The following is a 12,291-nucleotide window of genomic DNA, read 5'->3' on the forward strand; positions in this document are numbered from 1 at the left end:
GGAAAATTCAGTGAGAGGCGAATAATTCAAAAGGAGTGACTCATAAGCAGAAAGCCTTGCAGTCTAATCAACGTTCATTATTGTCTGCATAATGTCACAAACTTGAAAACAGCGTGCGTGCGTGCGTGCGTGCTACAATCAATAAAAGTCGTCTTTAGAGAACGAGGCACAGGAATAAGCCACTGCTTCGCAGCAGGTGATGATAAACAAGGATTATATATGCGTCATGCTCCGCCTCCAGCACTCTAGTATTAAGAGGAGCAATGAGGGAGATGGAGAGAGTGAAACAACAGCGCTTCCTTCCTGAGTAACGTCTGCCTTGGTCTATTCCAAACAGATCGTTAATGATCTCTCAGATAATGGTTTGTTATCGAGCGGCACACACACTGAAATCAATAAGAGCGAACTCTCCGATAAGAGCTGCAGCAAACATCTACTCACGGTATAGAAGCCCAGGTTCCTGAGCAGCGTCTTCATGAGGATCTCGGCCAGGTGGGTGTCAGGGTGTCCCGCCGTGTCGCTGTACGTCGGGTCTGGGGCGGCCGTGAAGCCCGGGCCGGAGCAGAGACCCTCGGGCCCGTCGGCCGGAGAGCTGTAGCCCAGGAGCGAGGCCACGTGGGTGTGGTCCTGGAGGCTGGTCAGGATTATGTCGAGCTGCATCCTCTGTGGCACAAAAACACACGTTTAAAATGAGACTGCTGACCTAGAGAGAAAAAACAAGCCGACAAACAGCACTCGGTGTTAAACTGGTAAACACGGAGGTTCATACTGAGGGGAAATAGTCCAATGTGCATTCAACAAGCCGGCCTCGGCGGCGGTTATCACAGCTCTTCTGATTTAGTCATATTTCATGAAACACTAGGTTTTTAAATTGTTGAGGTAACTGCACATTTTTTGCATGTGCAGAAATGTTCCATAAATTAACAGTAAATTTGTACTTTTAAAGGAACGTTTTGATATTTTGGAAAAGACACTAAATTTGCTTTCTTGCCAAGAGTTAACTGATACGATCGATATCACTTCTATATCTCTACATTAACGTCAGGCTACAGCCGCTAAACTTAGCCAGAAACACGCTAAGCTAACCGGCTGACCACTTAGAGGAACCAAACCAGCCTTTTACTCCACCAACACCACAACGTGAGCCATCAACCAACGGGGCATTTGTTAATCTACACAAACCTCAAGTACATCAATGTAAACCAGTGGCTGTGACCCGGCTTTTAATGTCTAACAATGAGATTAATGTATAAAAAAAAAAGTGCTCAGTTTTAAGCATATACGTCTCCACTGGAGTTCAGAAAATAAAACTCTACACGTGCATCCAGAGTCATGGATCCTGACAGGTGTGTGTATCAGGAAGCATAGCATACCTGTCCTTTGGAGAGACTCTCCCATCTGTCAGGGCCCTGAGGCAGCAAGGAGTGAAGGAGCTCCATCCTCTCTCTCAGCGGAGGCAGCAGCATGGTCGCCCCCACCGACAGAGTCTCGATCACCGCCTGATGGGGGCACACACAACACACACACACACACACACACAACACAAAGCTTCAGGTGGGGCAACAGATCCAGAGTTTGTTGACATGTTAAGAAAGTACTGTTTGGATGTTTTGAAGTAGGGTTGCATGAAGTACTTTTCCATCGTCAGTGTATGTGTAGACACTTAAATAAATTAAGATCAGTTTGTGTTATTCTGTGACTTTGGCTGGTTCGGATTCTAGAATACGTCCTCAGCAGAACATTGATTTGTGCGTTTCTATAAACTACTGTAGTAGAACTGTGACTCTGGAGAAGAACCTCATACAAATACTTCTAAACATCACTACTGTCTCTTTAATGTCCACTGAGCTAATCTCAATGATTACATACAAAGAGAACAGCTGAGGAGTGACAATTCAGATAAAATAGAATAAAACAGCTTTAATTACAGGCATGGAAAAGGTGACAGAGATGCTGCTGCAGCTCCGTGTTTCTTTAAGTGAGAACTTCATCCTAAATATGTTGTGTTTTTTCACAAATTGTCTCTGTTGTGAACCGTTTTATTATTTCTACTATCTATCTTGGTCTTTACTATGCTGATAATCCCCCCCCCTGCATCTTCTTACCTCCTGAATCTCGTCAGGCACTGAGGAGTCCATCAGTCTGAAGAGCAGGTTCCTCAGGGGTCTGGCCTGCCGACCTAAGATGCTGGTGGCCACGCCCCCGGCCAGAGCCAGAGCCAGATGATTGGACAAAAGCCGAAGGCACAGCTTGAGGAAGTTATGATGCTCCCTGCAAATATATTTTTTAAATGTATTTAATTTTAGCCACCACTATTGAATCTTATTGCCAAGATGACGGTGTGAAAGTTCCACATGTAAAAATCACAGACTTAAAAAACAAAAAAGTTAAAAACAAGATAAAAAAAAAAGTCGAGAGACTTAAAACAATCCAGTAAACTGCATCATGCTAAGACTTGTTATTCAGCGTCAGGACACATTCATTACAAATACGTACAAACTACATTAAAAATGAATTATATATCTCGGTATATAGATATAGATATAGATAGATAGATAGATAGATAGAGAACTTGTCACAAACAATCATCCGACGTCTCTGGTACCACATAGAGCCCAATATCAAGCTTCTCATGCTAGTGGAGGGTAATTAAGGTGTCCTTAGTTTTTTTACTTAACTATGCAACTTTATGTCATTTCAGACCATTGTTATTAAAGTTAACGCCCAAAAAGCTCAGACAAAAAAAAAAAAAAAAAACGTGCTATAGTTAAATCGTTTGTTAATTATTTACACATATCACAGCCTTTGTGTGAACATGTAATTCTTCTATCAATATGTTTTCCTTTAAAATCATACTCTGTGAATCAAAAGAGCAGATTTGTCATTTTAAATAAAGATGTTGGTAATTAACTGTGAATCTGATAATAACAACCCTCTTTCCTGGAGAGGAGGTGCTTAATTATACACGGTTATTTCTCTGTGTTTTCTCCACACCGGTCAGTGCAGTGATGGTGGCCGTGTGCGTTTACCTGGATGAGGGGAACGGAAGAGGAGGGACTTCACTGTTGATGCCGTCACAGTAGCGCTCGAGGAAGGAGCGCAAGTGGGAGAAGGTGCTTTCCTCCAGGTCGACACAGTAGGGCCTGTGCCAAGCCACCACCTGCCTACAGAGCCACAGGGAGTAAGTATTCATATATTAATATTAATATGAATATGAAGAGCTCTAGTGCTTCATAGGTGCTCCAGTGGAATGAATGTCAAACATCAAAGCTCTGGAGGGACATGCTGTTGTTGTCATTCAAACACTTTGTCCACTAAACTGATGAAGCTTGAAGCATTTCTCCACTGATTTAAACCAGCAGGAATAAAGTCGGGTTAGTCGTGCTCGTCGTTAACTGAACTTTACGTGTAGAATTGATGCCGTGCCTCAAAACCACTTCAACAAAGTTCTGCCTTACTCCTGTTTTCTAATGAATGCTAGTTTTCTACCGATCTATCTAAAGAATGCACTTCCTGTGAACACTGCATATCAAAATAAATGTGACACATGTGAGAGTTGGCAATGTGGTTTCCTGTTTTTTTTTTTGTCAAGAAATCTCATCACTTTACTTTGAAGGTTGAATCGACATCATCACACCAGACGCTGCGTATTGTTCCGTCGGTTTGACCTCATCAGATTTATCAAAATGAATCACAATATTATCATAAACATTGGATCAGTACATGTGTGGTACTCCACTGTGGTGTGATGGAGTTTAATCCAACATTGCAAAGTCAAACATTCTGATTTTTTTTCTCACTAATTTGAGAGCTCAATCTCAGAGAATATTACAATTTTTCTTGTTAATTAGTTTTTTCTCGAACATTTAACACTTTACTTTAAAAGATTATCAGATTTTTTTTTCACAACACTGATGTACCGTAACATGTTGTATAGTAGTGTCTACTGAAATCAGTTGACATGGTGTTTATAATGTTTTGACTATATCATCTCTTATTATATTTATAACTTTTACACATTAGGAGACAGAGTGACTTTCATCTAAAAGGTTAGATCTTCTATCAAGATCTAACCTCCTGAGACACTCTGTACTTTACGTCAGTAACAGTCAACATGACATTAACATCACACAGAAGGAAAAAGAAACTGCTGCACATTTCACGTGCAGTCACTGACCTTTGACCTATATTGTGCAATCCTATCAAAACCCCCCCTCCCCTCCCTGTGTGGCTATGTTTATGTTCAATGCTACCGTTGCTACAGCAGTTACTCTGATGTTGAGCTGACCTGTCTCTGGGCAGGGCGGTCCATGCCAGGCTGTGGGACGTTCCGGCTGAGATCTGCTGAATAGCGACTCCGTCCAGACCCACCACCTTCTTGGGTTTGGTGATCGGCCCCGTGGAGTTCCCCTGGCCACACTGGCCCATGGAGTTGTTGCCCCATGCGTACACTTCATTGTCTGGAGAAGTAATACAAGATTAGATATAGAATCTGTACTACACTGATCTGAAATATACGGTCTAGCTTCAGTTCAGTATTAGCCTAAACAAACAGGGTCTATGTATTTTGCTATTACATCATGCTACTTGCGACAGCTCTGTCACTTGTTTAACAAACATAAAATCATGATCACACTGTGACTTGACAAGAGGCCGTGGATTTAGCATGTTCAGCCACATTGATCCCCAAAACCCGCCAGCGGGACTGAAAAGCATGTTTCCTCTAAACAATCGCAGAAACTACACTGTTTATCACAGCCAGCTGTAAAAAAAAAAAACACCATTATCGTCTTTCTGACGGCCCTTGAACACATCATGTGCGACAAACACTTCCGTCTGAAAAAGAAACCGAAACAAAGCTTAAAATTGTGAAATTTCATCACCAACATTTTATTCTACATGTCTCCTTTAAAATCTCACCACAAATAAAGCTTTGCTTTTTTCTGTAAAAAACATTAAAGTGTGAGCTCCTCAGTGAAACTATGAAGTCATGATTGATTCATCTGAGACCAACAGTCATGTGACAACAAAAATCAGTGAAACTTCTGCACAAAAGACATGTTCTAGTTCTCTCTACTTCTAGTCATGATTGTTCTGTTTCTATAGAGCTGCAGGACTTTTATATTACAGAGAAAATCAAGACTACAGAGAGAAACTGTGACAAAAAGCTCCCCGAAAGAGAAGAGCAAAAGACAAACCATGCGACAGGGCCAGGCAGTGACTGTCCCCGATGGAGATGTCCACCACCCTGGTGGTAGCCAGCTCCTCGATCAGTTTGGGTCTGAGAGCTGTGGCCTCAGAGGAACCACATCCCAGACAAGCACCGCAGCCCCACGCGTACACCTAAAGAACAAGTGGCACCAATCAACATCAGCAGAGGAGTTATTCTGCTGCTCACATCGCAAATCATTTCATTTTGGTCTCCAGGAGTAAAATCAGTGAGGCTGTATCTTTGAGACAAAGCCTGAGAAAGAAGAGCTCCGTTACGTAACAAGTCATCACTGTCAACGTCCAACCGGCTGTCAGCAGGAATGCATAAACAGCAGTATGAAATTCCCTCTTTGGGACAAAGAGCCTTCATTTATTCCTCAACAAACCGGGCTTTTGTCCCGTCTTGGTTAACCCTTTAGGACTGCTATCATACCTGTCCGGTGGAGGTTAAGGCGAGAGACGACTGGCTTCCTGCACACACTTTCCTGATGAACATTCCCTGCAGGGCTTCCACTACTTTTGGCTTGTAGACTCGATTGGTATCACCGTGACCGAGTTTTCCTGCGGGACAACACGTGGTTTCACTTGTATGAGAGCATGTACTCACACTGTAGTACAATTTGAAGAAATACAAGACAAAACTGCAAGAATTATGTGAAGGCTCCTATTTAAATTCAATTTACAAGATCACTGATGACGTTTAACAACAAAGTCTTGGTGAAGGGTTTCCTCACCGTTGTCTCCTCCTCCGAAGGACCACACGGTGCGTCCATCCTTGGACAGAGCGATGGTATGAGAGCTGCCACACGACACCTCTCCCACGTTGCTGATGTCTTTAACCAGGGTAGGAATGTTTCGGCTGTTGCTGTCACCGTGACCTGCATCCCCCAAACAATGAAAGAAAACTTCAGACTGCTTACGCACAGAAATTACAAATGTGGAGTTTTATTTAGCTCGTTTGAGTGGAGGGTTAAAAAAAGTCCACGCGGAGCATCCGGCACACAGAGCAGAACGAGGTTGTTTTCTCCAGTATTAGTTCACAGCACTTCTTCCTGTCATGACTGGGTCTTTACAGGTTCATGGGTTCATGGTGGCTCATTCTGCAGTCAGGAGTACGTAGAATACTAAACTAAAACATTTAATGTCATCATGTATATACTGAAGGCTTTAATTACTAATAATAATAATAATAATTATTATTACAAAATCATTCCATATATAAAGAAATCAGAATCTAAACAATTATTATCATGCAAACTGCAAAATAGTAAATAAAATAACTTATAAATAAATAAGTTAGAAAAACCAACAGCTCTCTTTTTCTAAATAAAATATTTTAAGATATTTGCATCTATAAACGGACCACATCTCTCTTTTCTGTGCGGTAGCGACGGAGCCATCTGTAAATGGCCAGTTATTAGTTAAACAAATTTATGAGTCACAAATTGTTGTGTGTCATGGTGTTTTACCGTGTTAACGAGAGTTAGCTTGAGGGGTTATTAATAATAATAACTTTATGTATATAGCAACTTCAGAAACAGAGTTTACAAAGTGCTTTGACAGACAAAGCAGAAAAAGCGAGACAATAAAATAAGTGTTGTGTTACAAAGTTATAACCATGAGTGAGAAGAGTAAGAAGAGAATCTAAGAGCGTTGACAATCCCCCCGGTTGTACTGGGAACTACTTAAAAGTAACAGCTGTACATTAAAAGAGATCCTAAATGAGTTCAGCAACTTACCTAATCTTCCAAAATCTCCTTCACCCCACGTGTACAGCTCTCCATCCTCACTGACTGCAGCACTGTGTCTGTAGCCGGCAGACACACACACCACCACCTGACACAGAACAACAGACACACATCAGACTTAATCATCGGTTACTGGATTTAAAAGATGAAATAATGTGCACCATGTGAATAGAATAGCCCTACCTTCCCCTGGAGTGGCCCCTGGATCAGTTTGGGGTATTTCTGTGTTGAGCTGTTCCCGTGACCCAGTTTGCCGTAGTCACCGTCGCCCCAGCTGAACACCTCGCCCTCCGTGGTGAAGGCCAGCGTGTGGCCGTCGGAGCCCTTGGACGACGACACCTTCTTGATGGCGCGGTGGGGCTCAAAGGTGAGCTTCTTGAGCGTCGACTGGTTGTTGGAGTCTCCGAGGCCCAGACGGCCGTAGCTGCCTTTACCGCAGGCCCGGACGGAGCCATCGGACGAGATCACAAAAGTGCAGTACTGGCCCGCCTCAATCTGCAGAGAGAGAGAAAGAGAGAGAGAGAGAGAGAGAGAGAGAGAGAGGCGCTGTGGTAAAATCCTGTGGCGCTAAACTACAGCTGTGAAGGGTGTAGTTGTCTCATTGGTTGGTGGACTACGGTTTTTCAGAATTTTGGCCATCGAAATCTGAGGGGGTTCTGAAATCTGAGGCCCCGCCCCTAAAGCATCCCCTGCTTTATAATAATACACGGTTAATACACGGAGTACACTGGTTTTCATCAACAGAAGCTATGATCAAACACTTTTGTTGACAATAGTATTTCCATTAACTAACTAAAATATTAAAACTAATTTAACCTTGTTGGCAAGAATGATTTGGACGTAGATGCAACATATATGTCTCTGGTTGCAACCTGTCAATCACCGTGTAGACCCACCCTAAAGCATCTCCTGCTTTATGGTCTGTTTGACTCTAAATGGACCATAATGTACTAAATGAACATCATGCTGTATTGAAGAAGACTTGAAACTAGCGATTGAGACCATAAACTCATGTTTACAATGTTTACTGAGGTAATAAATCAAGAGAGAAGTAGAGTCATTTTCTCATAGACTTCTATACAACCAGAGGAGTCGCCCCCTGGTGGACACTAGAGAGAATGCAACTTTATAGACCTGGAGGTTGCCACCTGGATACAACACCCGGTCTCCAAGAAATGATGTTCCCATACAACTGAACTGCTTTCTCAACTATGTTTTTGAGGGAAACGTATTTACAGTTTTAAACACATTTTTAACGTTGTGAATTTCAACCTGACACAAAACAAAACAAAAACTACTGAAAAAAAATACTTTTGTAAAAGATCTTGCTTTGGCTTAAAACAAATGTTTGTTATGTATCTTAAATTAAGTAGGTCATCTGGGAAATGCAATTGAAAAAGGCAGTTTTCAAGAGACCAGGCTGAGCTAGTTTCTGATGATTATTTGATTTAATTTCCTGCAAATTCAGCAGCACATTAGGAAAAATGATTTTGTGCAACTTCATCTTGCAGAGAGGCCCCTGACATTATAAACAGATGAACAAAGGTTATGTGGGTAAGATAATTGTCTCATACCATCGATCCGTCTAACACAGCGTGTCACATTGTTTTGATACACAGCTGTAGTTCCGCTGAAGGGAGAACCAGTGCTGTTAATGCATGTCACACGTGTTTATGAAATGCTCTTTTTGTGATCATGCTGATCAGTAAAATTCATGCTCTGAAGAAAAACAATATTTTCCCCCTTAAAACTTAACCCGTTTGACAAAACATAGCTAAATTAATTTTGAACCGAGGTAATTTTTTACATTAATTACCTCGGTCATGCTTTGTGACTTTGTGCCGCGTCATCACGGTTAATATTTATACCACCAATGTGTTTATGGTAGAAATGTTTACTGGCACGCAGTGATAAATACTAAACGTCCTGCATTAAAAATGTTCCTGAAGTAAAAGTACAAAAGTATTAGCATTAAAATACACTTTAAGTACCAGAAGTAAAAGTACACTCAATATGCACTCAAATACTATATGTATCATTGGATTATAATTACTGATGCATTAATGTGTTCATCACTTCAATGTTGCAGCTGGTGAAGCTCATTTTAACTACTTTACAGACTTCATAATATACTACTTAATAATACTTCATAGTTCATTACTTTATTTATATTTTGTGTTTAGAACGTGAATCTGCAAAATAGCCAAACTAGTGACTAATACTGTCTAATAAATGTTATGAAATTAGAAGTATAATATTTCCCTCTGAGATGTAGTGGAGTAGAAGTATAAAGTTGCATAAAATGGAAATACTTAAGTACAAGTACCTCAAAACGTGTACTTGAGTACTTGAGGAGCATAAAAGCACAAAGTTACATTCCATCCCATGCTACAAGTAAATTGCAGAAGTGAAATTGTTTACAAGAGCACAAAGTTCTTCTTAATTCTGCTCTAAAGGGAACCAGATTGGTGCATTTAACTTTAAAATGTGCTAAATTTAAAATCTAGCCACCACAGTGTCAGAAAGCTTCAGATGCTCCCTCTCTAAACATGTGCAGACACACAGCTCTACAGAAGACTTGTGAACTGTTCTCTTACGGTCTGTGCGTCGGCGAAGCTCGCGGCCAGCTTGGGCTGCAGGATCTTCTCCTGCGTTCCCTCCACCAGCTGGTGGCTGCTGTTACTGCCCCACACGTAGACCTCACAGGTCTCAGACACCACGGGCGCCTCGCCGGTCTGGATGCTGTCTGGGCTGACGCAGGTGCGAGAGTAGTCCGACGCCATTCGACATACCTGAAAGAAAAGGACGCGAGTAAAGAACCGCTCCGGACATGTTTCAATAATCATTTGTGTCTGACGAGTTTCTTAAAATGACATCTCCTCCCTTTTCCTTCCAACACATTTTTGACTGGTAACTTACAGGAGTTACTCGTATGGATCTAAGTGAAGGCTATCCACTCCTTTAAATAAGCATGTTGAGGTGTATTATTTAGAGTATAATGATACGTAGAGTACTTCTAAAACGTCTTACTTCTTCTAAGAGACACAGTGCTGCCTCATACAATGAGCACAAGCCATCAGTGGTCCGTGTGGGTTCTCTCCACTGGCTGCGATCTGCTGAGGAGCCCTGAGACAGAAGAAACACATTTAAATATATAAATGTTTAGACCATAATGACTTCAAAACAATTACAATCATCACACTCAACAGGGGGCCTTTGTCACAGACCCCCAAAAGGAAACGTTAAACAACCTATGCACCTTTAAATCTGATAGGAATCCAAAAACCATGTGATACATATCAGACAACCCCGAAAACTTTGAAAAAAACGTAAATAACTCGTTTGAAAGCCTATGACATCATCATTGTTTATTTACCAGCATGTTTGTATTTGGTTGGTGCAGAATGTCAGTAGTGTTTTCAGTTATCACACCTTAAGATCATAATAGCTGCACTATAAAGCATACAGATGGATGAATTATTATTAGTTTATAGTGTTTTCCATAGAGACAAGAAAGACGTGGTTGGATGAGCAAAGTAAAGCTGCCGAGGCTACTGAGTCCTTGTTTAAGCAGAAGTTATAACAGTTCTGGTTTGAGTTATTAAACCACAAAAACAACACTTCCAATCTGCCAGCAGTGTTGATGTTTACTTACCAAAGAGCGCCTCATCTGCATGAGGATGTTCATGAAACAATCATATCCGATGAGCCCTTCTTGGTTCTGTAGCACCTTATTCTCCTCCATAGCACTGACCAGGGCTGATGCAGCCAAGGCCATCTCGATCCACTCCAGCAGGTAGCGCAGGGAGCCCCTCTGGGAGGCCAGCCCCAGCAGCAGCTCGGAGGCAAGCCGTCGCCCTAAAATGTCCGCCCCAGAGTTTGGCATGGTCACCCCCTTCAGGAAAGTGGTGACCTGGGCCAGGCAGTCCAGGCCCATTGGCGGGATCTTGCTCTCGTTGGCCAGAGAGAGGGGCGGCAGGGAGCTGACCACGTCGATGGCCGTGTGAATGACATCGTTACACAAGTTTATGTTGCCTCCGGCACCTCCGCCGGGGCTGGGTGGAGGAGGCATCATCCAGCTCTGGCGCAGCAGAGCAAAAAGAAGGCTGAGGCCCGTGCGGACGCCCATCTCGATGAGGGCGTCCGTGCTGGAGCGCGGCCGCTCGCTGACAGAGTGCAGATCGGCCGAGCCCGAGTTGTTCTCTGGAGAGTGCTGCTGCTGCTTGACCTTTCCTTTGTCGTGGTACTTGTTGGAAAGTGCGTAGAAGATGCGCTGGAGCACCAGCACACGTTTGCGCAGGGCTGCAGCGAAGGGAGAGTCGGAGCAGACCATCTTGGCCAAGGCCAACTGGCTGCTGAGTAGCGCGTCCAGGTAGTGCTCCTGCTCATCGCTGGAGAGGGATTCACGCTCAAAGTCCGGGAGCTGGGGCCCTTTCAGACACAGCACCTGCTGGGGCAGCAGCACGGCCTCTTTGTTGGCCAGCAGCTTCGAGTACAGCACCGACACTCCCTCCCGTGTGGCGATCGACTCGCTGTCCTCCGTGATCCACGAGCTGTTCAGGTGCTCCAGCCATTTGAGCTTCACCGGGGGGATCATCAGAGCCATGGCATGTCACTCTGGAGCCATCAGTCCTGAAAACAGACAAATTGTTAATATCAAGCTTGTGAACAGCAATTTGTGTTCGCAAAGGCTGTCTTTTCTCAACGCTATTTAAAATGTTGGGGAAAAACACAATAATCTTCAGTTTGAGGTTATTAATAGTTTCCAGTTTGCAAAATTGGCACAGACCTTGATCCATTCAACACTTCTTCACTGGATAATATCGTGAATCAAGATGAAGAAACAAACATTATGGACTTATGTGCTAATAACACAGATGAGGTCATCTATGTAAATATGACCTAATATATATATATATCGAAACAGAAAATAATATCTAAAGCTGCCCGATAATCGAGCACTGCTCTCAGTGAAAACTAGCCTGGTTGAATAAAGGTTTTTTAATGCTTTATCGTGCGATTTAAAGTTGTATTATTACTTGTACAAATGTTTTATATGCACACTGATTACATTCTATTTCATGATGTTTAGTCGTTTGTGAAGTTTAGCCATACATTTACAGACCAGCCTCGCTCCAGTCTGTATTGTAAACACTACACACATGTTGACCCGTGCATAACAGGTCAGAGACGTCCAAACTCTGCTTCAAAGAATCCATAACTGGAAACTAAAGGCATGCTTCTTTTTGACACCAGTTGCAATCTAGAACGGGTTCTCTGTAGGTAACCTTACTGCCTCTGGGTTTAAGTTGAGGTACGGCAGGTGTAAAGA

At 42.7% G+C, this 12,291-nt stretch overlaps 1 protein-coding gene across 1 annotated transcript; it reads right to left on the reverse strand.

The window, feature by feature from the left end:
• Positions 1-128: 128 nt before the first annotated feature.
• Positions 129-11,828, reverse strand: LOC116377305 (probable E3 ubiquitin-protein ligase HERC1). Its single transcript, XM_031838918.1, has 13 exons — positions 10,615-11,828; positions 9,990-10,085; positions 9,557-9,751; positions 7,143-7,454; positions 6,951-7,047; positions 5,946-6,089; positions 5,645-5,772; positions 5,199-5,343; positions 4,289-4,460; positions 3,030-3,164; positions 2,106-2,271; positions 1,374-1,499; positions 129-663 (listed from the first exon to the last, which is right to left on the reverse strand). The coding sequence occupies exons 1-13, from the start codon at positions 11,563-11,565 to the stop codon at positions 325-327; spliced, it is 3,006 nt and encodes a 1,001-aa protein (XP_031694778.1). The 5' UTR covers positions 11,566-11,828; the 3' UTR covers positions 129-324.
• Positions 11,829-12,291: the final 463 nt, after the last annotated feature.

This window comes from Anarrhichthys ocellatus, unplaced genomic scaffold (assembly GCF_004355925.1).
Source record: "Anarrhichthys ocellatus isolate YVR2014 unplaced genomic scaffold, GSC_Weel_1.0 scaffold1108, whole genome shotgun sequence".
In the NCBI taxonomy this organism is placed as follows: domain Eukaryota; kingdom Metazoa; phylum Chordata; class Actinopteri; order Perciformes; family Anarhichadidae; genus Anarrhichthys; species Anarrhichthys ocellatus.